We start from the raw sequence: 25,745 nt of genomic DNA, 5'->3' as shown, positions 1-25,745 counted from the left end.
TGATTTTGCAGCGGATGAAATCATCCTGACAAAGTGCTTTAGGTGAAAATGGCTTTTGGCTGGGCTGCTTTTGGCTCCCAAATAAAGATCTGGAAGGATCTGAGCCTGCTGAAACGCTCCTGGATGTCGTCAGGGGTGGATTTTTGTCACTAGACAGGCTGCGAGTTCCTTTAGGACTGCTTCCCAGGCACGTTTCTCCGGAGCTTCCTTCGGAGCGGGGACAAACCCCGAGTGTTTCACGCGCCTTTTCCTCCCCTCCCCAGTCCTTCCTGTACTCCATCAACCAGACCATATGCCTGAGGCTGGACAGCATCGAGGCCAAGCTGCTGGCGCTGGAGGCCACCTGCAAATCCCTGGAGGAGAAGCTGGACCTGGTGATGAACAAGCAGCACAGCCCCATCCAGGTGCCCATGGTGGCCGGGTCCCCGCTGGGCGCCACCCAGACCTGCAATAAGGTCCGATGGTAAGGACACAGCATCCCCTAAAACCCCCTCAGTGCAGGGTTTGGGCATTTCCTCCTCTCTGCGCAGCTGCCAGGGGGCTGCTGGTGGAGGTGGAGTTCGTTTGTCTCCTCGGAGGTGGTTTCTGGAGCGGTTTTGTGACGTTACTCGGAAGCAGACGCTGGTCCGGGGACGGTTTGCAGCTCTTGCCACATTTCACCCTGACTTAAACCAGACTCCTTCCATCCATCCCCTGGAAAAGCTTCGGCAGCTCTTTCAGACAGGTTTTCTGAGACTTGCTCTGCTTTTATTTATAGCTGTTTTGACTTAATGAGTTCGTCATCGCTCTAATTGCTTCTCGTTTTCCTTCTCCTCACCAGAAGTACGATGGAGAGTGTTTGATGAGCTTGTTTGCTAAAGAATCCTGCTAGAAGCAAATCTCTCTGCTTATTTTGGAGTTAGAAGCTGGAGATGGAAAACCTGTTGGACAATCCAATGCCCTTTGCTGAAAGAGCAGGCTTGACCTGCAGAGTCCCTTTGTGTCTCACTCCCCTAATGTGGTTTTAAATTCCTAATCTTGATGTGTTCTGTCATCTTATCATCGAGGTGATCCCAGCCAGAGAAATCTGCTTCACAAAACACTCTTTTTCTCCAACACTTCTTCCTCCTTTTTCATATTTTTTTATAGCTGGAAAACACTTGGTGCTTCTCTAAATAACTGCTTTTGATTCTCCATTACAAAGGTGTGCAGGCATTTAGTTTTTCATTTAAGCAGGTGCTGTGTCTGCCTTTACCTCTGCTTTTGAGGGCTCCTTACACTGTGAAGATTAATTATGGCTGGGTTGTGTAATAACAGAAACAAAGTACATGGAATGAGGACTTGGATCATAGGGGAAGCGACCGGAGTTGAACCCCTGGGGTTTTTGTTAAATACTCTTTTCTCAATAATTGCTTCTTCAAGAATCTTCTTGAAATCTAGGCTGATTTTTTTTTTTTTTTGTCGTTAATTCAGAGATCTTTCAGTCCTTGTGCACGAGGCACGAGCTGAACTTTTTACTGTGGTTTGTGCACAAAAGGCTTCAGAAACCTTTTCAGGAACCCGTGGCCCCTTTGGGCCCCTATTAATTCACGCTCAGTGAATGCTCCCCTCTGTAAATTGTACTATTTCAACTTTCTGAAGGGGTTTGTCAGGCCCGAGCTGCTTGGTTTGGTTTGGTTTGTTTTTAAATCTCTGCAGCCATCAGAAGTCTGTCCTGGCTGGGGATGGTGCTTCATCTTTTGGTCTGGGTTAGGAATTTTTGCTGCCAGCTCCTCAGCCAGCCTGACCATCGTTTAGATAGAAGTCTCGAAGACAGCAGGAATCTCTGCCCCTAGTATTTGTTGCTGTTGGTCTGAAGTTGCACATTATCAAAGGTGTGATGCCAGGAGAGCACTGAGGGCTTTTTGTTCTTGGAGCAGACTGTGGCCTGTGGGACCCGAGGGAAAATAGGGCTGGATGTGTTTAATTTGGCACTGGGGACAGAATGTTTCCCTGAATTCCCTGTCTTTCAGCCATAAATCCCTTTTATCATTTGTTGATTGTTTCCAATTAAAGCTGTTCCATTGCACCAGCTCTGTGTCCTTCCCTCTCCCCCATCTGTCACAGAAGGCAGAGCTTCCCAAAAGTTTGGGGTGGGCATTCTCAGGTGTTTTTCCACAGGAATGGGATTCTCCAGCCTCCTTCTCCTCCTCCTGCCACCCCAAACTCGTGCTGGGTTTGCTGCTGTGACAAAAGGTTGTGGTTGTTAAAGGCTGTCAGGGAAGATGGTGCTGCCTTCCAGGAGAGCAGCTCTTGGGAAAAAATGGGAAAAAATCCGGTAAATCCCTCGGCATCCTGGCTGAGAATTGGGCCTGTGGGAATCCATGAGGGTGGGAGCTGGCCGTGATTCTGCCCCTCAGGTGAGACCCCAGCTGCAGAGCTGCCCCAGGACCAGCACAGGGAGGAGCTGGAGCTGCTGGAGAGGGCCCAGAGCAGGCTCCAGGATGATCCCAGGGATGGAGGAAAGGCTGGGAGAGCTGGCCTTCTTCACCTGGAGAAGCTTCAGGGAGATCTTATTGCAGCCTTCCAGGACCTGAAAGAGTCAAGGAGAAAGATGGAGAGCGACGGGGGGCAAGGGATGGAGGGACAGGACACAGGGAATGGCTCCCACTGCCAGAGTGGATTTAGATGGGATATGGGGAAGGAATCCCTCCCTGGGAAGGTGGAGAGGCCCTGCCACAGATTCCCAGAGAAGCTTTGGCTGCCCTGGATCCCTGGAAGTGTCCAAGGCCAGGCTGGAGGTGTTCAGATGTAAATGGAGACAATCCAGAGGTAAATGGAGCTCAGGTGTTTTCCTGGACCCATTTTTTTTTTGCTGCAGGTGAAATGCAGACCACAAACATCTGGTTCTGTTCCACATGCATTTGTGGGTAATTGGTAACAAGCACAGAGATAAAAACGTTTATATTTTTATCTTTAATGAGAGTGGGACAGTTAAATGGAACTGTAGATTAATTGCACTCAGTTAATGAGCCAAACTCCATCCTGGGTGTCCTTGAACAAAACTCGTTGGGGGCTGAACATTGGCTTATTAATTTAGAGATTCCTCAGACGGAGTTTTATAGCAGATGGGGTGTTTGAATTTGCTGCATTTTTGTAGGTGTGGATCATTAAAATGTTTGTTTTACCACCGCATTCAATCAGCAAAACAATTTAATTGAATTTGGAGAGCGAGACTTTGTCCACCCACTTTGCAATCTGCCATTTGGCAAAACCCTCCTGGCTCCACATCCCCCAAATTCCAGAGCTGTGTTTCTGCTGATTGTTCCCTTGGTTGCACGTGGGTTTGGGGTCAAAGAATGCAAAGCTGAGAGCTGAGAGGATTTGAGATGAGGTTGTAAAGCAGAGAATGTGGTGTGGAATGAATTGTAGGGGGACTGTTCTAGATTTAGCAAAAAATGTTGTTGCTCCACATAAAACCTTTAGGAAGATGAACAAACCTAAAGAAATACAAGCAAGGTGTTGGTATATAAACCCTAAAATAGCCAGAATTCTATTTTTTTTTCAAATTTATATGTATCTATATATTTATTTCTTCTGTGACTTACAAACCCCTTGGCCAACCTAATTGCATTTTTATCAGGAGGATTTTTACAGATTATAATAAACTATCCCACTATGCTAATCCAGACTTTTAGGAGGAATAATAATTCCTCGGCCCTTATCAGTGAGCAGTGGCTGCTGAGTCTCTTCCCTGTGCTCCCTGCAGTTGATGTTATAACTCATTAGGGGTTGTAAACCACTTTATATCCCTTTATTTCACTCAGTGATAAATAAATTAACATCGTGAACCTTCAGGATTTTTTGCTGGTTTTAACTCAGTTTGAGAGCTAATTGTTCCTTCTTGGAATTGCTTCTGAAGAGCCTGAAGTTGCAGGAAGATTTTAATAGATTTATCTGGAACCAGAGCATGGATTGAGGAGCAGAGGATCATGCAAGGGTGAAGGGTTTCTCCTCAAGGTGCAGGTCCATGGATCAGCCTGAGCTCACACACACCGAATTCCAGGCCTGGAAAAAACCATTTCCCTGGAAGCAGAGCAGAACAACTCAGCAGTGGCTGGGGGTGGGAGGGAGTCAGAGACAGAAATTTGGGGTGACTTGTCAAGGTTGGATTTGGAGGAGCTTTGGAGTTCCCCAGGTTTTCAGGAATTCGGTCGCTCTGCAGGTTTATTTATCCTTTTTTATTTATCTTTGGCCTTTCCTGGGGCCTCACCCAGCAAACACTGAATTTTGGGAGGCCTGGACACGACCACAACTGGACTTTGATCCCTGCTTGGGATGGACCCTCTGGGATCGATGAATTCCCAACATTTCCCTTTCTGTCACAAAACATTTATTTATAAACGGGAGCAAACATTTATTTTCAGTTCCCAGCTCTAGGGTTGACGGCTGGGGATTCTCCCAGGTGGAATTCTGGGGCTGTTTTTTTTTCTCCTGAAGGGTTGAGGAGGAAAAATGGCCACAATTGTTTGGGATCTGTTCTCAGCACGTTCGTTTTGGTTTCACTCCCAGCTGGGGGTCAATATTGGCAATGAGAAAAATCATCCTTAACGCTTCATGAATTAAAAAATCCTCCTTAGAGTCACAAGATCGTTAAAGAGCGCTGAAGGAGTGGGAGCAAAATCTGGATTTTTTTAAAGCAAAATGATTTGGTAAAGTGAAATTTCAGTTGAGGGGGTAAGAATTTGAACAACTGTTCATAATTTCGTGGATTGGGCTGTGAAATTGTTGCTTTTCCAGCCTTTTGAGGCCCCTGTTTTCAGTTCTGGTAAAGAGATCTAGGGGTTTTCACACATCATTTGTGTTTGAGCGCTCTGTTTTCAGGTTGAGGTTGTTTGTGAGTTATGTTTTGCGTGGGTTTGCACACCAAGGGAGTCAGTGGCTGTCACCCTAATGCCAGCACCGAGCAGCGTTTCAGCCTGGAAAACGTGATGAAAACCCCAAATTCCTTCTGCAGGTGTCGTAGAGAAGTTCCTCTGAAAATTACAGTCCTGTCCTGCCTTCAAAAAATTGAGTTTATAAACAGAACAGATGAAATAAAGGCATTATTAGATGATCTGTCAGCTCCTCTTTCGTTAGCCAGGGTTCTGTTGTTTCTTTGGCTGTGGAATGAAAAAAGGAGAAAAAGCCTCCCAAAATTTGACATCTTTAATTCCTTGGAAAACATGACAGTGCTTTCCAAAATCTCCTAATTTGTCACAAAACTTGTCAGCCTCAACCTCTTGAGGTTTAATTTTATTTTGCCTTCCCGGCCACGTGGATTTCACGGGGAAGATTTCTGTGATCCCTTCTATTTAGCAGCAGCACAAGTTGATATTAAAAATAAAGGCTGGGATTTTTATTAATTCCAAATTCCCCCAGGATTAGGAGGAAGTGGCATCTTGCGTTAAACAGCAGAGTTCTTGTGGGATTTCGCGTTCCATGAGTGGTGCCCAGGAATCTGTTGCTAAATTGGGAAGCGGTGTCTGACTTGCAGCATTTAAGGGAAGAGGGGAAAGTCAGTTATGGAATGAAACCAGCAGTTCAACATCATCCTTTCAGCTGTGTTTTGGAGAGTTCAATAATTCCTGCGTGGATGAGGTGGAATTCATTTGTAAAACTTTTCAGGCTGACCAAGGTTTGAACTGTGGATTCCTTCTCCCCGCTGCAGTTTTTCTAAAGTTAATGGTTTCTGATGAAATATCATTTCTGAGAGTCCAATAATTCAAGTGGGAGCTGAGCAAGTAGCAGCTGATGATTTAGGGCTGAGAGGAGGATGGAAAAAGAGTGGTTTGGATCTTTTTAATTGTAGTGGTGCTGTTTCAGATGTGCCTGCCGGGCTTAAAACACCAAAATGAACTTTTGCAAAGAGGTGGTTTTGAATTCTTAAAGAGAATTTATGCTGAAAGTCAGATTTTAGGTCAAAAAAGCTCCTTCAAGTTTTAGAGGAAGGTTTCAGATGTGTTGCCAGGTTTGATATTTTCCTTTTTTGCTAGGAAATTGTGCATTTCCCCTGTTAACTTAGCTCAGGATAAATGTGAAATGCTTTAATTTGGGAAGTTTGCAGGACTCCTGTTCACTCTTAGCCACATGTGGATAAACAGTTTATTTATTCCCATCAGCTGAAACACTTGCTTTGGGTCAGGGACCTCAGGGAATCCTTTTAGTTCCCTTTACAATCAACATCCTTTAGTTGTCAGGGTTTCTGGGAAGGCTAAAAAGAGGAATACATGGGAATCAAACAGGATTTGGGTTCAGACACAGATTAGGGCGACATTTACTGGTCTAATTAGTGTCTTAAGAACATTAAAAATCAATTGTAACATATTCAAATGTGGGTTAAGCTCCTCCCTTGCCAAATCCCATCGATGAGATGAATTCCAGGGAAAGCAGAACGTTGAATTCCATGGCTCCATGAGCACAGCCGTGGGATTTGGTTGAGGCCAAACGCCTTCCTGGGGCTCCAGCTTTGCTTTCTGCCTAAAGGAACAATTAAAAAAATGATTGCATTTAATAAAAGTGGGCAGATTTTACCTCGTGGATGTTGGAAAACATTTAGTGAAACTGAAAATCTTCATCTGTGTGAAGCAGGGCACTGGGTTGTGGAAGGCTGCGTTACCCAAAATGTATTTAATTGATTGAGCAGACAATAAACAGAAGGGGGCAGAAAAGCCTCATTTATTCTTTTGGGTTCCAGCCTGGCAGAATTTCAATGTTTTGAATGGTACAGTGGCTGGGAATTTAAAAATCCAGCAGTGGAAGCTGTAGGTTGGGGAGTTAATTCTGCCAGTGCAAGAAAATGAATGAAGAGGAGAGCAGGTAATCAATTAGTGATGAAAGGGACAAGGTTTGGGAATAACAGGGATTTAGGTGGTGTCCCAGAATAATTTTTGTGCCAGTTTAGAACAGTTAAAAATACCAGTAATTCTGGTTTTAAAAATTGCTAAAACAACCAGTCTTGCTATTGGAAAAATCATACGATAATTGAAATACAGAGTCATTTAAAACACTCGAGTTTGAGGAAGAAATCATTTATTTATTTCAGTGGGACTGGAGGGCCCCAGTTTGACTTGAAGCAGGATGGAAAGGAGCAGCAGAGGGATTCCCAAGGATGAACCAGCCTAAAAGGTTGGAATTGCTGATCCTGAAGGTCTTTTCCAACCTTTGTGGCTGAGGTTGGAGCCCCTGTTCCATCCGCTTTCCTTGGCAGCAGCTCTGCCACTTAACTGCTGCATTTCCACCCCTAAAACCCCTTGGAATGTCTTTCCAAACAGCATTTTCCCTTCTTTTTTTTTTTTTTTTTTTTTTTTTTTTTAGGAACTGTGCATTTTTGCATATCTTGAGCTCCGTCTCTTTGTTCCATGAGCAGGAAATCTGCTCCCAATAACTCCTGAAATTGTGTTTTTCATACCAAGGGAAGAGCAGGATTTCTTTAAGGTGCCCTCAGGGGTATCTGGAAATTCGAGATTTAATCCCTGATTTCATTCCAAGCATCCTTGGAATGGCTGGAAAGTGTCTGTGTTGTGGCAAGGACGCAGAGCTGGCTGGGAATTTGGAAAAGGAGGAAAAGCAGAGTTACCTGGTGGGAATTATTTACAAACCCCTCAGAAAGAACTCAGGGGTGCTTGCAGGAACCTGATCTTGTATTTATTGATTTATTTTAATTTTTAGTTATTTTATTTATTATTTTTTATTGTATTTATTTGTTACTTGGTGATCAGCGAGGCTTCAATTCCTGTAATTAATATCCCGAAATCCAATTTATCACGCTGCCCCCTCCACCCCCCCTAAGATTCCAGCGCTTCCATCACCCTTCTGCTGATCCCACAATTTGCCAGAAAAATCGGGAAAACCATCTCCAAGCAACAAACTGTGCGACGAAACGTTCCGAGCCTTTACTCCTGTTTCAAACTGCGCTTCCTAAGCATCCAGAATTTCGATTTGACTCAATAATTTCACTCCTGGATGAGGATGGGGGGCAGCAGCTCCCTCATTTCCCACCCGAGCACAATCTCCTCTCGCTGCTCCTTATCTGGCTCAGGAAGTTAAGGCTCAAAGAAGGGTAATAACTGTAAATTTCTCCCCAGACTGGCTGAGAACAAGATATCTCAGCTGTTGTGTTTTTATGAGCGCGTTTATCTTCCAAAAAGGGCGGCCTTGACCTGGTGCTTACGGCGTGACCCGGCCTTTTCTGGGCTGTAATCAAAAGTAGGAGATTGGTAATTAATGTCATTTCTAGCACTTGGCAGTCCTGGTTGTGTCACATGTGGCCCGGCTGGGGTTTTCCCTTATTTTTCCCTTATTTTTCCCTTATTTCTCCCATTTTTCTCCCATTTTTCTCCCATTTTTCTCCCATTTGTCCCCCATTTGTCCCCCATTTGTCCCCCATTTTTCCCCCCATTTTTCCCCCCATTTTCTCCCTTATTTCTCCCTTATTTCTCCCCATTTCCCCCCATTCCCTTCCCTATTTTCTTCCCTATTTTCTTCTATCTGATCTTTTCTATTTTTTCCATTTTTAATTTTTTTTTCCTATTTTTTCTTTATTTTTTTCCTATTTTAAATTTTTTTTTCTTTTTTTTTCCCCCCTATTTTTTGCTATTTTTTCTAATTTTTGGGGTGGTGGGTTTTTTTTATGGTTTTCTGTTGTTATTTTTCCTGGCTTTGTGTATTTCTTAAAGTCTGAACCTTCCCTGCACCCTGTGTCACCACACTTGATTTTCACAGTTTCAGCTGTGTCCAAAATGAGAGATTTTTAAATTTTGTTGTGGTGGTTTTTTTTTTTTTTCCAAGCCAAGATCTAAAATCATTTGTATCCCCATCGAGGTGGTGAAAATTCCCTGGAGGAACAGGAGGCTTTGGGGTCACCTGGGGGCAGGTGATGAATTCCTCGGAAATGGGTGTTGTCATTTTGGAATTTGGTTCTCCGGGTGGGTTCAGCTTTTCTCAGAGCACAGCAATCCCCAGAAGAGATTAACAGCTTTGAAAATTGGATTAAAATTAGAATTAAATTAAAAAAAAAAAAATTAAAATTAAAGCTGATAATTGATGTTTTCCTGCCTCCAACCAACCAGAGGCTCCCCTTTAGCTAAAGATGGATTTTGCAACTTGGAAAAATCTCTGATTTGTACTTAGCCGAGTTGAAAAATCCGACGTTGACCGTGCTTAATTTGTTTGGATAAAGCGTCACTTGCTTTATCTTTTATTATAAATTGCTCCCGGCCCTCTCAGCCCTCAGCTCCAGGAGTTTTTCCAGCCGTGCCTGGTGTACTTTGGCTTGTCCTGTTCCACCCGGGGCTGTCTCTGGGATGTCTGCTCCGGGGGAATCTTCAGCATCCAAAGGAGATTTTTTAATCCTGACCTCTCACTGACAGTAATTGATGACGCCGCTGCTTTTTTGGCGACGGGCTGTGGCTGGAATTTGGGAATTTAGGCTTGAATCGCTGAGGTACCTGCTCAGTCCGCTCGCTGCCGGGTTGGTTCTCCGCGTTCCTTTTTGGGGCACGGATCCGATGCGATTTCCTGGCTCCTTTGCCAGTTTGTGGGTTTGTTGTGGCGGGAGATCCTGAGTGGGTTTTCTCGCTCCTCTCTGGATAGGGATCCTTAACTCTGCAGGCAGCAGGCGAAGGAAGCAGGTGGCCATCAGGAGGAAGGAGCATTTTGACGTTATCTCCCTAAATAATGATGAAAAGATGCAAAGAGGGGCTGTTGGTAGGGACGAACGCGAGTGTTAGTGGAAGATAAACTTGAGAAAAAATAAGGAAAACGCCGCATTGTACGACAGTATTTGTTATATTTAGATTTTTCTCCCTGCTAGGGATGATTTTGATGTTCCTCCACGCATGAACTGTGCATTTAAATTTCCATTTAAACTGGGGAAATAGCAGAGTTCAAGGGCTCTTTTCCGGCCTGGCTTTCCTTAAGGCTGGAGAGTTTTCCAGCAGGAATTCCAGCTCCTCTTCCCATTAATGCTGCTCCATGGGAGTGAGCGAGGACAAAGGAAAGAACCCGTCTGAAAATCTCACTCCAAGCCATTTTCAGTTTTTTAGAGAAATGCTTTTGATCCTCATGGAAGAGAGAATTGTCAGCTCATTCCTTCTGCCCGATATTTTTTTTTTCTCTCTCTCCAAATGGAAAGCTCAGCTGGAAGAGGAGGAGAGGATGGTCCTGGCATTGCCAAAAGTTCTTTTCTGTCGCTGGGTGATTGGCAGGTTATTGGCAGTGGAAGCCCAGCCTTTAGGATGAATGATCAGATCTGACTCACACATTTTCCATACTGAAAATGACCTTTGGCAGCGATTTCCTTATGCAAAATATAGACTGGCCTTTTGTATTTAAAAAAGAAAATAAAATCAGAGGCCAAATATGCCCTCATCAGTTGGTATGTTTATTTTTAAGGGATATATATTCGCCTGTAATTTGACAGGTTATTCAGTAAACTGCATTAAAAGATTCCCAAATACCTGCAGGTTGCATGCATTTCAATTTTTTTTTTTAGGGAGTTGTGTCCAAGAAGAGGCAAATTGCTGCTCCAGTCTCTCCAAGTCCTAATGCTTCTGGGGAAAGGAATACGTGAGCACAAATGGAAAGTTCTGGGGCCTGTGCAGACGCTCTGGGTTGGTGAAACTCCCCCTGACCCCTGGAATATTTTCCTTCCATCTTCCCCCTGAGTACTGGCAGCACTCAAAACTGCTTCCCTTGGGATCTGAGGGAATATCCAAAGCTCTCCTCCTCCTCCTTTGTGTTTTCCGTGTTTTAGTGCAGAAGGAATGGTTCAAGTTGTTTCATCTTCAGCGAGAGATGGGAGAAAGGAGTTGGAATAATCCAAGGATGCACTTGGCTGTAATGAATTTTAGTGGGTTTTTTTGTCAGCTTGGCCCAATATTTTGATTTTGTGTAGAATTCCATTTTTAATTTTGTGTCTGTTCAGCAGATTCCTAAATAAATCTGAGAACAGGGACTAGAACATCTCACAGGGAAGCAAATTCTTTATCACCCTCCACGAGTCCCTGCCAGGAGGGTGCAGCCAGGTGGGAATTGGGCTCTGCTCCCAGGGAGCAGGGGCAGGATGAGAGGGAGCAGCCTCAAACTGCTCCAGGGGAGGTTCAGATTGGACATCAGGAAGAATTTCAAGCGAATCCATAAAAATGATCATTCCTAAAACAAAGCAACCCCCCCCCAATTCCTTATTTTATGCCAATTTTTAGTGCTAAGGCTATTTTTTTTTTTTTCTTTCAAACGCAAACTTAACAAGAGCAAAACGCTAAGGACTTTCCAAATGTAATTTTATTGCATTTATCTCTCCGGTTGAAATTAATTATTCGGAGTCTTCATTAAAAAGAAGCTTTGGTAAGTGACATTTTAAACAGGCCTTCAGAAGTGATTGCAGGGGAGATGGTGATAAAGAACAGTGTCTGGAAGGAAGCGTAAAATACTCGAACATTTTAAACCGGGATGTGAGAACTTCCAGAGGAGCTCCTTGGGTGATTTGGGAAATGTAACGAGCACGCACACGTTGCTGCTGGCCTGGGAGCTGCCAGCACTGCCACATCTCCCTGTCTGACCAAGTGTTTGCTGGGGTTTTTAAATGTTTGGTGCAGAGAAAAAGAGATGCAAGGTGTCTTTTTTTTAAAAAAAAGAAAAATGTGTGGGTTTTTCCCCCTTGAACGGGGAGTGCCCTAAGTCCTGATTCTCCAGAGAATAACAGAGAAAGGAACAGAGCCCCTCGTTTCTTTCTTTCTTTCTAAGCTCTGAGCTCCACGTGCGCACGAGGAGCTCTGGCAGAGCCTGCACTTGTCTGGGATGAGCCAAACATCTCCCAGAGCCTCCCCAGGTTTGCACCCCCGTGATCCTTGCGTTCCCTGAGGAATCCCATCTGCTGCAAGCAGCACACGCAGTCCCTGGCAGTGGGAGGCAGGGCATTGGAGCCTGGAGCTTTTGGAGCCAAAAAATCCGGGGTCAAGCATTTTATCTGTGCCAAAATTGGGATCCATTCATCGTCAGCTCCGTGACGGGGCCTTATCTTTCCGTGCTGATGGATAATTTGGCGCTCCAAGCTTTCACAGACACGTGAATGTTCAAGTGTGTGCTCTGCTACGGCTGAAGGAAACGTTCTTGCCGTCACCAGATTGGCTTAATTGGCGTTTCACCAAGGGAAAATAAACGACCCCCAGTCACGTTTGAGCAGTGAAAACAGGAGCGAGCTGTTTACTGTGGGCAGCACAAGGGAGCTAAACCAAAATTTCTCCCTGAGCACAGCAGGAGCAGTTCAAGTCTCAAATGCACACCTCGGAATGTTGAGTGATGGTGTGGCAGTAACGTGAATAATCCCTGCAGACAGATCAGGTGCTCAGCTGCGTGTGGAGACACTTGTTTATTATTTCGTATTTCCTCTTGCACTCCACTGCAAACTTAGCACGTCTCGAGTTTTCCTTCTCCGTTGTCATCAGGAGTGGTAGGAGAAGTTTCTTCTGGTTTCTCACACATTAAATGATTTTGGTGTTTGGTTTTAGGTTTTTTAATGTGTGAAATGCACACAAGAGGTATTTTAGTCTCGGTTTTATTCAGTTACAGTCTGGTCCTGTTTGCTCTGATGCTTCTTGTGCTGCTCATCTCCTCACCCCGGAGGACAGCACGCACCCTTTAACCACGCTCATCATCCACTTTTGCAATAAATCCTTTCAAATTCTCTTTTCCTAGGAGTGATCCTACCGAAACTCGTGCATTACCACGTAAACTGGCCGCAGTACCTCTGCAAACGCTCAGATTCTCCCAGAGCGAATTTGGTGGAGCTGTGATTTACAGACTTCCCCGTGTGTGTGTCCTGAATTGATGAATTCCTTATTGCTTCCCCAGGGGTCGTGGACTTTTATATAATTCCACTGGAGCCATCCATCCTCTGGAAGAATCAGAGTGCTCGAGGTGGTGCAGGTGTCAAACTCGATGGATTGCCGGCGTCAGCGATGTCAGGAGAGGGCCCAGGCCCAGAGGCCTCCTTGGATTACTTAAACCAAAAACCTCTCCATGGATTATTTATAAGCTTTGCTCCTTTACATTTCCGTTCCCTCTGTGATTTTTTTTTGTTTGTTTTTTTTTTTTTTGCAGTGTTGTCCCTCAGACCACGGTTATCCTCAACAACGACCGGCAGAATTCCATCGTGGCCAAGATGGTGGGGCAGGAGGAGCCTCTGAGCAGAGCAGCAGATTCCCTGGAGAACATCCTCAGCAAGTGAGTGGCATTCCCGGGAATCCTCCCTCCTTCCCTCCTTGGGCAGGGCCAGTTTCAAAGGCAATTTGAAGGGGAAAACCAGGAATGCTCAAGGTAATAATGGGGGAAAGATAGAACCTGGGATTGGATAGGTTCTCTTGCTTCCCTCTCGATGGGAGAGGACATCCTGGAGGAGCTGGGATTATCTCTGGGTCAAGTTAAAGAAGGAATTCCCACAGCTGTGGTTTTTTTACATGGATGCACAATCCCTTGGGAAGACACCAAAATCCCGTATTTAACCAGATTGAGGAGGAATATGGAGTCTGAGGAAAACTTGGGGTTTTCTTGAGGTGAAGGGTGCTCCTTGCCCACAGGGCACCAGTGAGCTCAATAAATTGGGATTTGGACATTCCATGCTTCCACTCCTGCTGAGGGATGTTTCCCTGAGGTGAAGGGTGCTCCTTGCCCACAGTGCAGTGCTGGGGAGCTCAACAATCTGGGATTTGGGTATTCCATGTTCCCGTTCCTGCTGAGGGTGTTTCCCCGAGGTGAGCGCTGCTCCTTGCCCACCATGTTCCCGTTCCTGCTGAGGGTGTTTCCCCGAGGTGAAGGGTGCTCCTTGCCCGCCATGTTCCCGTTCCTGCTGAGGGTGTTTCCCCGAGGTGAAGGGTGCTCCTTGCCCGCCATGTTCCCGTTCCTGCTGAGGGTGTTTCCCTGAGGTGAAGGGTGCTCCTTGCCCACCATGTTCCCGTTCCTGCTGAGGGTGTTTCCCTGAGGTGAAGGGTGCTCCTTGCCCGCCATGTTCCCGTTCCTGCTGAGGGTGTTTCCCTGAGGTGAAGGGTGCTCCTTGCCCGCCATGTTCCCGTTCCTGCTGAGGGTGTTTCCCCGAGGTGAGCGCTGCTCCTTGCCTGCCATGTTCCCGTTCCTGCTGAGGGTGTTTCCCTGAGGTGAAGGGTGCTCCTTGCCCACCATGTTCCCGTTCCTGCTGAGGGTGTTTCCCTGAGGTGAAGGTTGCTCCTTGCCCGCCATGTTCCCGTTCCTGCTGAGGGTGTTTCCCCGAGGTGAGCGCTGCTCCTTGCCCACCATGTTCCCGTTCCTGCTGAGGGTGTTTCCCTGAGGTGAGCGCTGCTCCTTGCCCACCATGTTCCCGTTCCTGCTGAGGGTGTTTCCCTGAGGTGAAGGGTGCTCCTTGCCCGCCATGTTCCCGTTCCTGCTGAGGGTGTTTCCCTGAGGTGAGCGCTGCTCCTTGCCCGCCATGTTCCCATTCCTGCTGAGGGTGTTTCCCCGAGGTGAGCGCTGCTCCTTGCCCGCCATGTTCCCATTCCTGCTGAGGGTGTTTCCCTGAGGTGAAGGGTGCTCCTTGCCCACCATGTTCCCGTTCCTGCTGAGGGTGTTTCCCTGAGGTGAGCGCTGCTCCTTGCCCGCCATGTTCCCGTTCCTGCTGAGGGTGTTTCCCCGAGGTGAGCGCTGCTCCTTGCCCGCCATGTTCCCGTTCCTGCTGAGGGTGTTTCCCTGAGGTGAAGGGTGCTCCTTGCCCGCCATGTTCCCGTTCCTGCTGAGGGTGTTTCCCTGAGGTGAAGGTTGCTCCTTGCCCACCATGTTCCCACTCCTGCTGAGAGTGTTTCCCTGAGGTGAGCGCTGCTCCTTGCCCGCCATGTTCCCGTTCCTGCTGAGGTTGTTTCCCTGAGGTGAGCGCTGCTCCTTGCCCGCCATGTTCCCGTTCCTGCTGAGGGTGTTTCCCTGAGGTGAAGGTTGCTCCTTGCCCACCATGTTCCCGTTCCTGCTGAGGGTGTTTCCCTGAGGTGAGCGCTGCTCCTTGCCCGCCATGTTCCCGTTCCTGTTGAGGGTGTTTCCCTGAGGTGAAGGGTGCTCCTTGCCCGCCATGTTCCTGTTCCTGCTGAGGGTGTTTCCCCGAGCTGAGCGCTGCTCCTTGCCCACCATGTTCCCGTTCCTGCTGAGGGTGTTTCCCTGAGGTGAAGGGTGCTCCTTGCCCACCATGTTCCCGTTCCTGCTGAGGGTGTTTCCCCGAAGTGAGCGCTGCTCCTTGCCCACCATGTTCCCATTGCTGCTGAGGGTGTTTCCCCGAGGTGAGCGCTGCTCCTTGCCCACCATGTTCCCATTGCTGCTGAGGGTGTTTCCCCGAGGTGAGCGCTGCTCCTTGCCCACCATGTTCCCATTGCTGCTGAGGGTGTTTCCCTGAGGTGAAGGGTGCTCCTTGCCCGCCATGTTCCCGTTCCTGCTGAGGGTGTTTCCCCGAGTGAGCGCTGCTCCTTGCCCACCATGTTCCCGTTCCTGCTGAGGGTGTTTCCCCAAGGTGAGCGCTGCTCCTTGCCCGCCATGTTCCCGTTCCTGCTGAGGGTGTTTCCCTGAGGTGAAGGGTGCTCCTTGCCCGCCATGTTCCCGTTCCTGCTGAGGGTGTTTCCCTGAGGTGAAGGGTGCTCCTTGCCCGCCATGTTCCCGTTCCTGCTGAGGGTGTTTCCTCGAGGTGAGCGCTGCTCCTTGCCCGCAGCGCGGTGCCGGGCCGCCGGCAGAACACCATCGTGGTGAAGGTGCCCGGGCACGACGACAGCCACAACGAGGACGGCGAGAGCGGCTCCGAGGCCAGCGACTCGGTGTCCAACAGCGGCCAGGCGGGCAGCCAGAGCATCGGCAACAACGTCACCCTCATCACCCTCAACTCCGAAGGTACGTGCGCTGCCGGGGGCCTCTTCTGCCTTCTGGTGCCTTGGGAAGGCTGAGCTGGAACACAGAATAAAGGAGATTTTTATTGAAAGGCCTTTAGGGTACAGCTTGGGTGGGACAGGGCCTGGCCAGGGCTGGGCCCAAAATGGTCACAAAATGGCTGAGCGGTCATGAGGCCTCACACTTTTATAAGTTTTGGTCCATTTGCATTTTGGGGTTTAATTACCCAATTCCAGCTCCAGGTTGTGAGCTCCCATCCTTGTTCCTCCCTCCAGCCACCGCTGTTTGTGCTTTGGGGCTGGAAGTTGTCCTTGGTGTCCATCAGGAACAGGATTTGTTTTGTGTCCCTGTTGTGTGCAGAGCTGAGTGACCCTGAGTGTGAGCTCAGAGCTGCACCTGGGCAGCACAGAACCTGAAATACATGACAGCTAAAACTTAAGGCATCAATATATCTTTTATATATTTACCTTTTATACTTATACCTTTATATCCTCAGTGCTCTTAGTGTGCACACTTGTAATTCCTGAGGTCTTATCACTTAGCATAGTCCTGGTATATTTAATTTATTGAGCAGACAATAAACAGAAGGGGGCAGAGAAGCCTTGTTTATTCTTTTGGGTTCCAGCCTGGCAGAATTTCAATGTTTTGAATGGTACAGTGGCTGGGAATTTAAAAATCCAGCAATGAAAGCAATCTTGGAAACTTTTCCTGTAGGTTGGGGAGTTAATTCTGCAAGAAAATGAATGAAGAGGAGAGCAGGTAATTAATTAGTGTTGAAAGGGACAAGGTTTGGGAATAGCAGGGATTTAGGTGGTGTCCCAGAATAATTTTTGTACCAGTTTAGAGCAGTTAAAAAATACCAGTAATTCTGTATTTAAAAATTGCTAAAACAACCGGTCTTGCTTTTGGAAAAAATCATATAATAATTATTCATATAACCTTTCATGTTTATACCTTTTATGTTTATACCTTTACATCCTCAGTGCTCTTAGCACAGCTGTAATTCCTGAAGTCTGATCACTTGGTGCAGTCCTGGTGTTCAGATCAAACATCCTGAAGGCCTTGCAGTGTGAGGCTGGAAAGCCCTAAGCTGTCTTGGGAAACCAAGGCCCCTCTAGAACACACCCGGAAACCAGAGATTTGGCCCATCCAGGGGGGATTTTTTTTTTCCCAACCTCAGTGATTCCAGAATTTTTCCTACACCAGGAGCCAAGCTGCCAGCACCAGCGGGATGTTTGTTGTGTAATTCCTTTTCTGCCTTGGTCTGGCACAGGTTTGCACAGACAAACGTGGTGTTTGACCCACTGGTGTGCATGTAAATTCTGAAGAGACACCTAATCCATTAATGTCTGCAGATCTGATTTCCCTCAGACCTCTGGAACACTCATCCACTCAGAATCTCTGAGATTGATGAATGCTTTGAGGATCACATCAGTGACCCCTCTCCACCTGCCCTTGCCCTTGCACTGGAGGGAATTGCTAAGTGGCTTCACCTGCAGGGTGGCACAAATTCAATTATTAATAAAGGGAGAGATGGAGAATAACAGGGCAAAGTCACAGCAGCCCTTGGCTTTCATCAGCTGGGACACAATTCCAGGACACTCTGAGGAGCTGAGGATGGAGAACCCAGCCCAGCACTGGCACCGAACCCCAGGTGTTCAGGACAGCTCCGCTCTGTCCCCCTGGCCCTGGAAAGCAAAACGGAGCTGTGTTTAGAGTTGGGTTTGTCTGACATTGAGCTGTGGGTATTTTCAGGATTTAGGGAGTTGATTTCTATAAAGGCAATGTTTGCTCTCTGCTGGTTGCTTTCATGTCATTGTGATAATTTAAAAATTACTGTTAATGCCTTTCTGTCCCTGACGAATAATGGTACAGGAGCTTTGAGCCCAGTTCCAGAAATGGTGTAGAGCAAGGCTGGGGTTTTTGCTGACTGAATGCTGTGACTTCATTCCACGTGTTTGTTAAAGTCCAGTTAATTTTGGCATGCCTGTGTTCTTCCTGTGAGCTTTGGAGTGTGGCATCTTCTCACTCCAAACACAGCAGCGCATTTTATTTAATTGTGAACGTTCTAATTAGGCTTAAAAACAACGAGCTTCCTACAGTTCAGTGTCTTGTGCAGAGCAAGGAGCACAGGAAGAGCTTTTTTAGTTTCACTGATACACTTTATCAGTGTATTTGGCAGGAGAGCCATTAACTGTTATACAATAAACACGAGGAAATTTCTTTTATAGTGATTTATTTTATAATGGTTGCGTGGGATGGATGTGATGGCCCAGTGTTATTTTCCTCTTCAGTTTTCACACGCTGCACTTGCACCTTTAGGGTGGTAAGAGAAGGAAAGGTTTGGTCTCTTCAGTTATTTTGAGATTTTTGTTCTTGTGCATTTTTAAAGTCCTGAAGATTCTGAATTTCCCCACCCTGAAATGCTGCAGCTGGCCTTTAGTGTCCTCCTTGCACAGGACTGCATTGGTGAATCCATTCTTTGGGCCTTCAAAGCTCTGCAGATGTGGAATCATGGGATTGTTTGGGTGGGAAGGGACCTTAAAGCCCATCCACTTCCAACCCTGACACTTTCTGCCATCCCAGGATGCTCCAAGCCCTGTCCAGCCTGGCCTTGGACACTGCCAGGGATCCAGGAGAAGCCTCAGCTTCTCTGGGAAATCCATCCCAGGGCCTCACTGCCCTCACAGGGAGGAATTCCTTCCCAATATCCCATTTAACCCTGGTCTGAAACCATTCCCTTTGTCCTGTCCCTCCAGTTCCTGATGCAGAGAATCCCGAGCTGGGAATGTAAACATGGATTTTTGGAGCAGATAAGGGGAGCCTGCTCTGCACTGGGTGTTAACGAAGGGCTGACTGATGTTTTTTCCAGACAGAACTCCTCAGTCACGTCTTGTCTCCTCCACTTGGCATCTGAAGCAGTCATTTGATAACAGCAGCATTAAGCAGCACTCAGGATTCGCTTTCCAAATGGGAATCCAAGCAGCTCTTTGTCCGTGGCCCAGACTTATCTGTCCACAGGATTTTCCAGCTCGGGGCAGGATCAGATCTCACACGTGGGATGAGCACTTGGAGCTCTTTCCTGCCAAGCTCCTCAGGACAGGCACAGCGAGGAGGAGCACAACAGGAGTGAACCTTTTGTACCCTAAGACAAAATGATGTGGAGACACTTGATGAGGCTTCAGGACTTGTGAAAGCCAAAGAAAATTATAAAAATTGAATTGCTTTGGGTTTGTTTTTTTTATTTTTTTCAATTATTGGAAGCCAGCAGATGAACAAGTTTCTTGCAGGTGTCAGCCACAGGGATATTTGGAGTTAACACTGGCCCACCTCCACCCTAATATAACTAAGATATATTAAACAAGGAGAAAAGGGCAAAATCCAAATTAGAAATCCGATTTTCTGTCGTGAGGCACGTTTTCCAAGGTTTTTAAAAGCTCTTTGAGTCCATGGATTTTAATTTTTGGAATTTTATTTGGACCTTTTTTTTAATCTGAACTTTTTATCTGATCGCATCCTTCCACGAGTCATAAACGAAGGGAATCTCTCTTGGATTTCACCAAAACTGAGGCTTATTCTTAACAAACAAGCGACCTCGCTCATGTTGTGCTGAGGCTGAAGAACCTGTGAGTGCAGGGGCTGTTCCCAAAATATCTCCTGGGCCTGGATCCACAGGGATTTGGGAATGAGCTGGGACTGGGTCTCCTTCAGCCACAGCCTTTATTTACCTGGAGCATGAGATTCTTCTGGATTTAAACTCAAATAGAGCAGGGTTGGGTGGGATACTGGGAAGGAATTCCTCTCCCTGTGAGCTTGGGGAGGCCCTGAAGTGGATTTCTCGGACAAGACTTCCAAAAAATCAGTGAATGTGATTCCCTGTGGCTGCCTCTGGATCCCTGGAAGTGTCCCAGGCCAGGTTGGATGGGGCTTGGAGCACCCTGAGATAGTGGAAGGTGTCGGGGCTGCAACTGGATAATCTCCAACGTCTCTTCCAACCCAAACCATCCCATGATTCCGGGATTTTTCTTTGATATTCGCAAGGAAATGAAACCTTTCTTTCCCCCCACGCAAGAACAGTCAAGTGAAAAGCTCCAGCTCAGTGCCCAGGCCGTGTGTGTTGTTCCTTGGCCAGAATTCCCGGTGGCTGAGCTGCGTTTTGTGCTGGAGGGGGGTTGGCTGAATGTGACTTTAAAGCTCTTTAACCTTTCCTTTAGCGCAGCTTTCAATCCCACTGCTGGATCTGGAGGTGAATTTACAGCCTGCTTGTCCCTCCTTTCCAGACTTAATGATTTTTAATTAATAAAGTCAGTGCTCTGAAGTCTCTGCCAATTAATCACTGCCCCTGTGAACTCTTGCTAATTGACAGGAGCTCATTAAAAGATCACAGAACCATGGAATGGTTTGGCTTGGAAGGGACCTTGAAGCTCATCTCGTTCCAACCCTCCGCATGATGCTGATGCTGAATCTTCAGTACGTCAGCCAAAACATTATTTAATTTCTCTGGAAATGGAGGCTTATTTTTGTAGCTTAGGGTTTGTTTTTTTGGGGGTTTATTTTAATTTTTTAAAGATTAATTCATCTTTCTGCCTCTCTGCACCTACCAGTCTTTTGCTGCCACTGCCAACTTTGCACCCGGCCTTGAGAGTAAAATAAACACAACTTCTTGGAGTGATGGAACGTGTTAATCCCAGTATTTCTGCGGGCAGGTGTTTGCTTTTGTTTTCCCTAGTTTTAAAGGAATGACTGACAGCTCCTGGGGAGAGAGCGGAGCCTGGCTTTGCTTTCAGGCTCCCGTGTCAGACCAGGGGAGCGTATCCCGATGGAAAAATGTAACAGCTCAGTGTTTGTCACTTCCCTTGGGTGGGAGAGCTCATCCAGAGCAGCCCCCGTCTGGTTTTTGTTCCCTTGACAGGGCTTTTCTTGCTGCTGACCCCAAACTGGCTCCTCCTGTTCCCAGAGAACTCCTCGTTGGCGTGGCAGCCCCCGGCACGTTCCCCCCACGGGGATGGACGGTCAGCTGTGCTGGGAGAGAGAAGAAATGCAGCAAAAAAGAGCAAAAAAACCAGCTCTGAACAGCAAGCTGGGCTCAGCAGAATGGAGACGGAGGCAGATTTTGGGATGTTGAGAGAGGAACATCGAGGAAGAACTAGAAATTGGTGTGTGGTGGAAATGAGGCTGTGGGTGCAGAGAGGGAGCCCGGTGAGGCTGGCAGGACTTTCTGCTCCGGAAGGAGAAATGATCAGGAGCCACTTCTGCGGGGATGCCTAATATTCGGTGTAAGAAAGGCAAGGAAGCCCCTTTCCCCTCAGGGGGCAGCAGCGTCCTCAGGAAAATCCACAGGATCAGGGAGGTTGGAAGGGAGCTCTGGAGATCACCCAGCCCAAGGCAGGGACACCTGGAGCAGGTGACAGAGGGACACGGCCAGGTGGGACTGGGATAGCTCCAGAGACGGAGACTCCGCACCCTCCCTGTGCCAGGGCTCTGCCACCCTCCAGGGAATGAAGTTCTTCCTCAGTTAATCAAAGAAAGGAAGACAGGGCGGAATGAGGAGGTGTATGATGGGCTGAGCTCCAGGTGAGTGTGTGCAGTTGTGCTTCACTCACTCCAAGGGAAGTGTGTTCTTTTGACTGTCCTCTTCCTCCCCAGCTCACGTTTACTGAGTTTTTGGGAGTCTTGGAGGAACAGCAGCAGCAGGAGTCTGGCTTTTACAGAGTATGCACTAAATAACCCCAGATTGCACCCAAATATCACCTCTAGAGCCTGATAATACACCTAAAGAACAATTCCACCTGCATTAAAGGATGTTTGAGTGCTGGGAGCCTCCAATGATCCAGATTTAGTCAGCAGTGTTTGTGTGTTTTGTTTGTTCAGAGAGAATTTGCATGCAGCTCCCATTCTGTTTTCTCCTTCCTTATCCATTCTCCTCCACTCCACAGCTCAGAGCATTTGTGCCTCACTCACAGCTGGCCCTGGATTTCCTTTTTCCACCAGATTTTTGGGTGCCAGCCCTGTATTTGCTCCCTGTAAATTGCCATATGTGCTGGCAGCCTGGCAGGAATGATTTTGATCTAAAATAAGGAATAATTCAGCTTTTGTCCCCTCACGGAGCTGTGGTGGATTCATGGTTAACTTCAGTCGTGCTTAATGCAAAATGGTTATAAAATAAATTCCCTTTCTGTTGAAACTTTGAAAGCAGGAGGAAAATGCAAGAGATAATTTAGTGGGGGGATTGTGGTCATAGGTCAGAATAACAAGATAATGTCTTTTTTTCCAGGCTGGGAGTAATAAAAGAACAGTTGCATGTGGTAAAAACAGTATGTTCTGGACTCTGTGCCAGCAGAAAAAAGAGAGGATTTTGCAAATTGAACAAAATCTTTGGTTCATGTAGGTTAACAACGTCTGTTGAAAAAGTCTGCAGGCAAAAGGTGTTCCATAAGGAATAAAAATTCCTATATCCAACAGCAATCCTGTGAGCTGTAAGGCGCTGAGACTGTGATAGGCTGGAGGATCATTTATTCAGGCTTCCTAGAATTTCTTTGAAAAACGTACACATTGATCCAGAGATGTTTTTGCTTCTCCAGATCTGCCCAAATTTTTCTAACCCAGTCCATTTATCTTGAGGAGCAGCCTGTTGTTTTCCCTGATAATGCTAACCAGACTTGTGGTGAGGCCAGACACAGTGGCATGCAAAACAAGGCACAGCTCATCCAAACCACTTTATTTTTCAGATGGCACCTGGTACTGGGAGCAGAAAGCAGCCAGTGTGACCTATCCTGGCTCAGGATAAAAAGGATCAAATTAAAAAAAAAAAAAAATAAAATAAATGCAAACAGTTTGCAAGCGTATAAAAACACATTCAGGACAGGGCATGAAGTTCTGATTTCAGGAGGAAAGAAGTTGGAGGGATGAGTTGTTAGATACATCAACAATAAAGAGTTTTCCTTGCAAGTTGTATATAATGAATCCTTATATGAATATAAAGAAGGAATTCTTCCCTGTGAGGGTGGGGAGGCCCTTGATCCCTGGAAGTGTCCAAGGCCAGGCTGGACGTTGGAGCACCCTGGGGTGGTGGAAGTGTCCTCCTGCTGGAGGAGATGATCTTTAAGGTCCCTTCCAGCCCAAACCATTCCCGGGTTGTGTGGCTGTGTTAGTGCTGATAATCTGCTGCTCTCAGTGATAAATCAGGATTACACAACCCAACGTTTGCCTCATCCTGTCGTTACTCATCGCTATAAACTCGGCCCTGACATGCGGGGTGACTCAACCCAAAGGTCGTGCTGGAAAAGCAGTTTGGAGTGTTTGGAGTTGCTTTTATGTTCTATTTTATGGAGTTCTTCTGGCTTGTAGTCTGATAAACCCCAGTGCAGGGTTTGGAAATCCAGCTGCTGCTTGCTCTGGGTCCTGCTCGGTGTGAAGAGGAGAAGCTGTTTGACCTGAGCTCTGCCGCCTTCTCTGGGGACTGGAAGGGTTATGGAAACCAGGAACTGAGGACTTTGTATCACAAAGCTCTGCTCTAAGATCACTTAATGAAAGAAGAGTCATTAATGTAATTGGAATTGAATGCTGTTCAAAGTAGATTACTGTAAAGCTCTCTGTGGAAGGGCCGAGTGACCCCTCAGTCAGCAAACCTCGTTTTACTCCACAGAGCTGAGCAAACATGGAAATCAAATCCAAATGGTCCGTGTCAGTGGACACTGAAATATTGCTGGAGTGCTTTCTACCCAGTTCCTATCAGCAGTGTGAGGAATTCTGGAATTTGGTTTATGTCTGGAGTGGGAGTCTCATCCTCGGCCGTGTGTTCTGTCCTCCACTCCAGGCGGGATTGGTCCTGAGCTCTGTTCCAGTTTCTGGTCAGGCTTGAACCCATCAACTTCTGGCATTGTCTGCACAGGTTAATTGAAGTGAGGGCTTAGTATTCCTCTGAATTTAGTTTATTTATTTTATTAAATCCCTAGTATTCCTTTGTTTTCCCCCCTGACAAACTGAAAAGCTGGGAAAAAAGTAAAAAAGCTTCTTTATATATTGAGTGTGTGTGTAGGTGGGTATAGCTGTGTTACTGATGGTCTCATATTTGAATAAGAGGGAAGATGATTAGTGATTAATTAATTATCCTTCTGCTGGGCCTGTTGCTTGGGAAACTATTATTTGGAAAACAATGTAAATATGGAAATGTTGGAAATGTTGGAAAACAATGTAAATATGAGGAAAAATCCCAGTTTTGCTTGGGATCACTGGTTACATCCTAAATCATTGTCACTGCTTGATGTATTCCTTTTTAAATGATTAAACAAGTCAGTGTTCACTATCGATTATAATTTCTTAAAGAATCTTGCTTAGCCTTGTTTTAATCTCTTGGGTTTGGAGTAGGGGGAAAACCAGGTTCAAAGCTGTTGGCTGCTTGAAATTTGCTGTGCTTTGAGAATATCCCAGAGCTGCAGTAACCTTCATTTTTAGGGGATGAAGAGCGCAGGGCCTGGAGTGGTTTCTCAATAAAAGAGATCCCTGAGAGCGAGTTGGACACCTGGCCTGGCTGCACCAGTTCCTGTGTAGGCCAGAAGGTGAACAGCAATAATATTTGCTCACTCTTGGGGTGAATTTTTGTTTCTTCCTCTCAGTAGCCGACGTCGCGATCCCTGGGATCAGCTCACGGACGCCGGGAAGCAAACCGGGGGGGACATGATGCAAACTCCAGTCTCAGTTTCTGTTCCAAGGTTCAGGTGGTTTAGAGTCTTTTTGCCTTCTGCAAAGCCCTGAGCCAGACGCAAGAAAGAGATGGAGTCTTCAGGTTCTGATTTTTCAAGTTTGCGCACTCTGTTTATTGTTTCTTATCTTACAGTTTTCTCAGTGCCCAACAAAGGTCTGTGCAGCTGCTCGGGCATCTGGCGACTCCTCCCCACTGGGCTGTCGCTATCTTTTATACTAATTGTTACGTGTTCTTTATTTATCATTATTTGCCAATACCTATCACTTATACTAAAAAGGTCATCCCTACTTTGACCCAATCTCCTTAAACCACTTTGTGCCACCGTCACTGCAGAAAATGGAGTGAGGGAAGAAGAAGGAAGAGACAACGCCCAAAATCCTCCATCTTGCTCCCATTCACTTCCATATTAAAAACCCAAACCTACTCTTTTTCACCTTGTGATAAGCTAAACTACTCTCTTTCATGCTCTTTTGCAATCCCTCCCGCAGTGCAGGAAGCCTTTCCCATGGACTGGGATCAAAGCCAATGTCCCTCTGTGCCAGGGTCCCAGACCCCCCTGTCCAGGTCTCTGACCCTCCAGGGCAGCCAAAGGAACGCCCTGGACTCCAACACTCCAGAACTGCTGGCTGTCCCCTGAGCCTGCCTCCTTGCTGAGCCTTTCCCCACCGTGTGTGTTTTTCAGAGGATTACCCCAACGGGACGTGGCTGGGCGACGAGAACAACCCCGAGATGCGGGTGCGCTGCCCCATCACGCCCGCGGACATGCTGCACATCAGCACCAACTGCCGCACGGCCGAGAAGATGGCCCTGACCCTGCTGGATTACCTCTTCCACAGGGAGATCCAGGCCATCTCCAACCTCTCGGGCCAGGGGAAGCACGGCAAGAAGCAGCTGGACCCTCTCATGATCTACGGGATTCGCTGTGAGTGAAACGCGTGGATGAGGCAGAAACGGTGTTTTGTGGGCGCGGTTGATGTGTGGGGAGGTGCTCTGGTGGCTTTTGCTTATGAAGAAGGTTTAGGGTTTTTAGGAAGAAATCCTAATGGGCTGGTTTACTTCAGTTGGTGGGAATCCGCTAGAAATTGCTCAGTCTTTTATCCTGAATTCCGACTCCTTTGCAACCGCCAGCTGTGAGCTTAGTAAATATTGTAGAAATAAT

The 25,745-nt window shown here is 46.9% G+C and overlaps 1 protein-coding gene across 2 annotated transcripts in view; it reads left to right on the top strand.

Moving 5' to 3' along the window:
* The window catches only part of BANP (BTG3 associated nuclear protein), a 112,759-nt gene that overhangs the window by 12,453 nt on the left and 74,561 nt on the right, over nucleotides 1-25,745 (top strand). For both annotated transcript variants that reach the window (XM_040075620.1, XM_040075621.2), the window contains 4 exons: nucleotides 264-463; nucleotides 13,099-13,221; nucleotides 15,710-15,885; nucleotides 25,269-25,508. In XM_040075620.1, the coding sequence (XP_039931554.1) occupies nucleotides 264-463; nucleotides 13,099-13,221; nucleotides 15,710-15,885; nucleotides 25,269-25,508 (739 nt within the window). The remainder of the gene's footprint in view (nucleotides 1-263; nucleotides 464-13,098; nucleotides 13,222-15,709; nucleotides 15,886-25,268; nucleotides 25,509-25,745) is intronic.

This window comes from Hirundo rustica, chromosome 11, assembly GCF_015227805.2.
Source record: "Hirundo rustica isolate bHirRus1 chromosome 11, bHirRus1.pri.v3, whole genome shotgun sequence".
NCBI classification, from domain to species: Eukaryota; Metazoa; Chordata; class Aves; order Passeriformes; family Hirundinidae; genus Hirundo; species Hirundo rustica.
The sequence above is the reverse complement of the archived record's forward strand: the minus strand, read 5'-3'. Positions and strand labels throughout refer to the sequence as shown.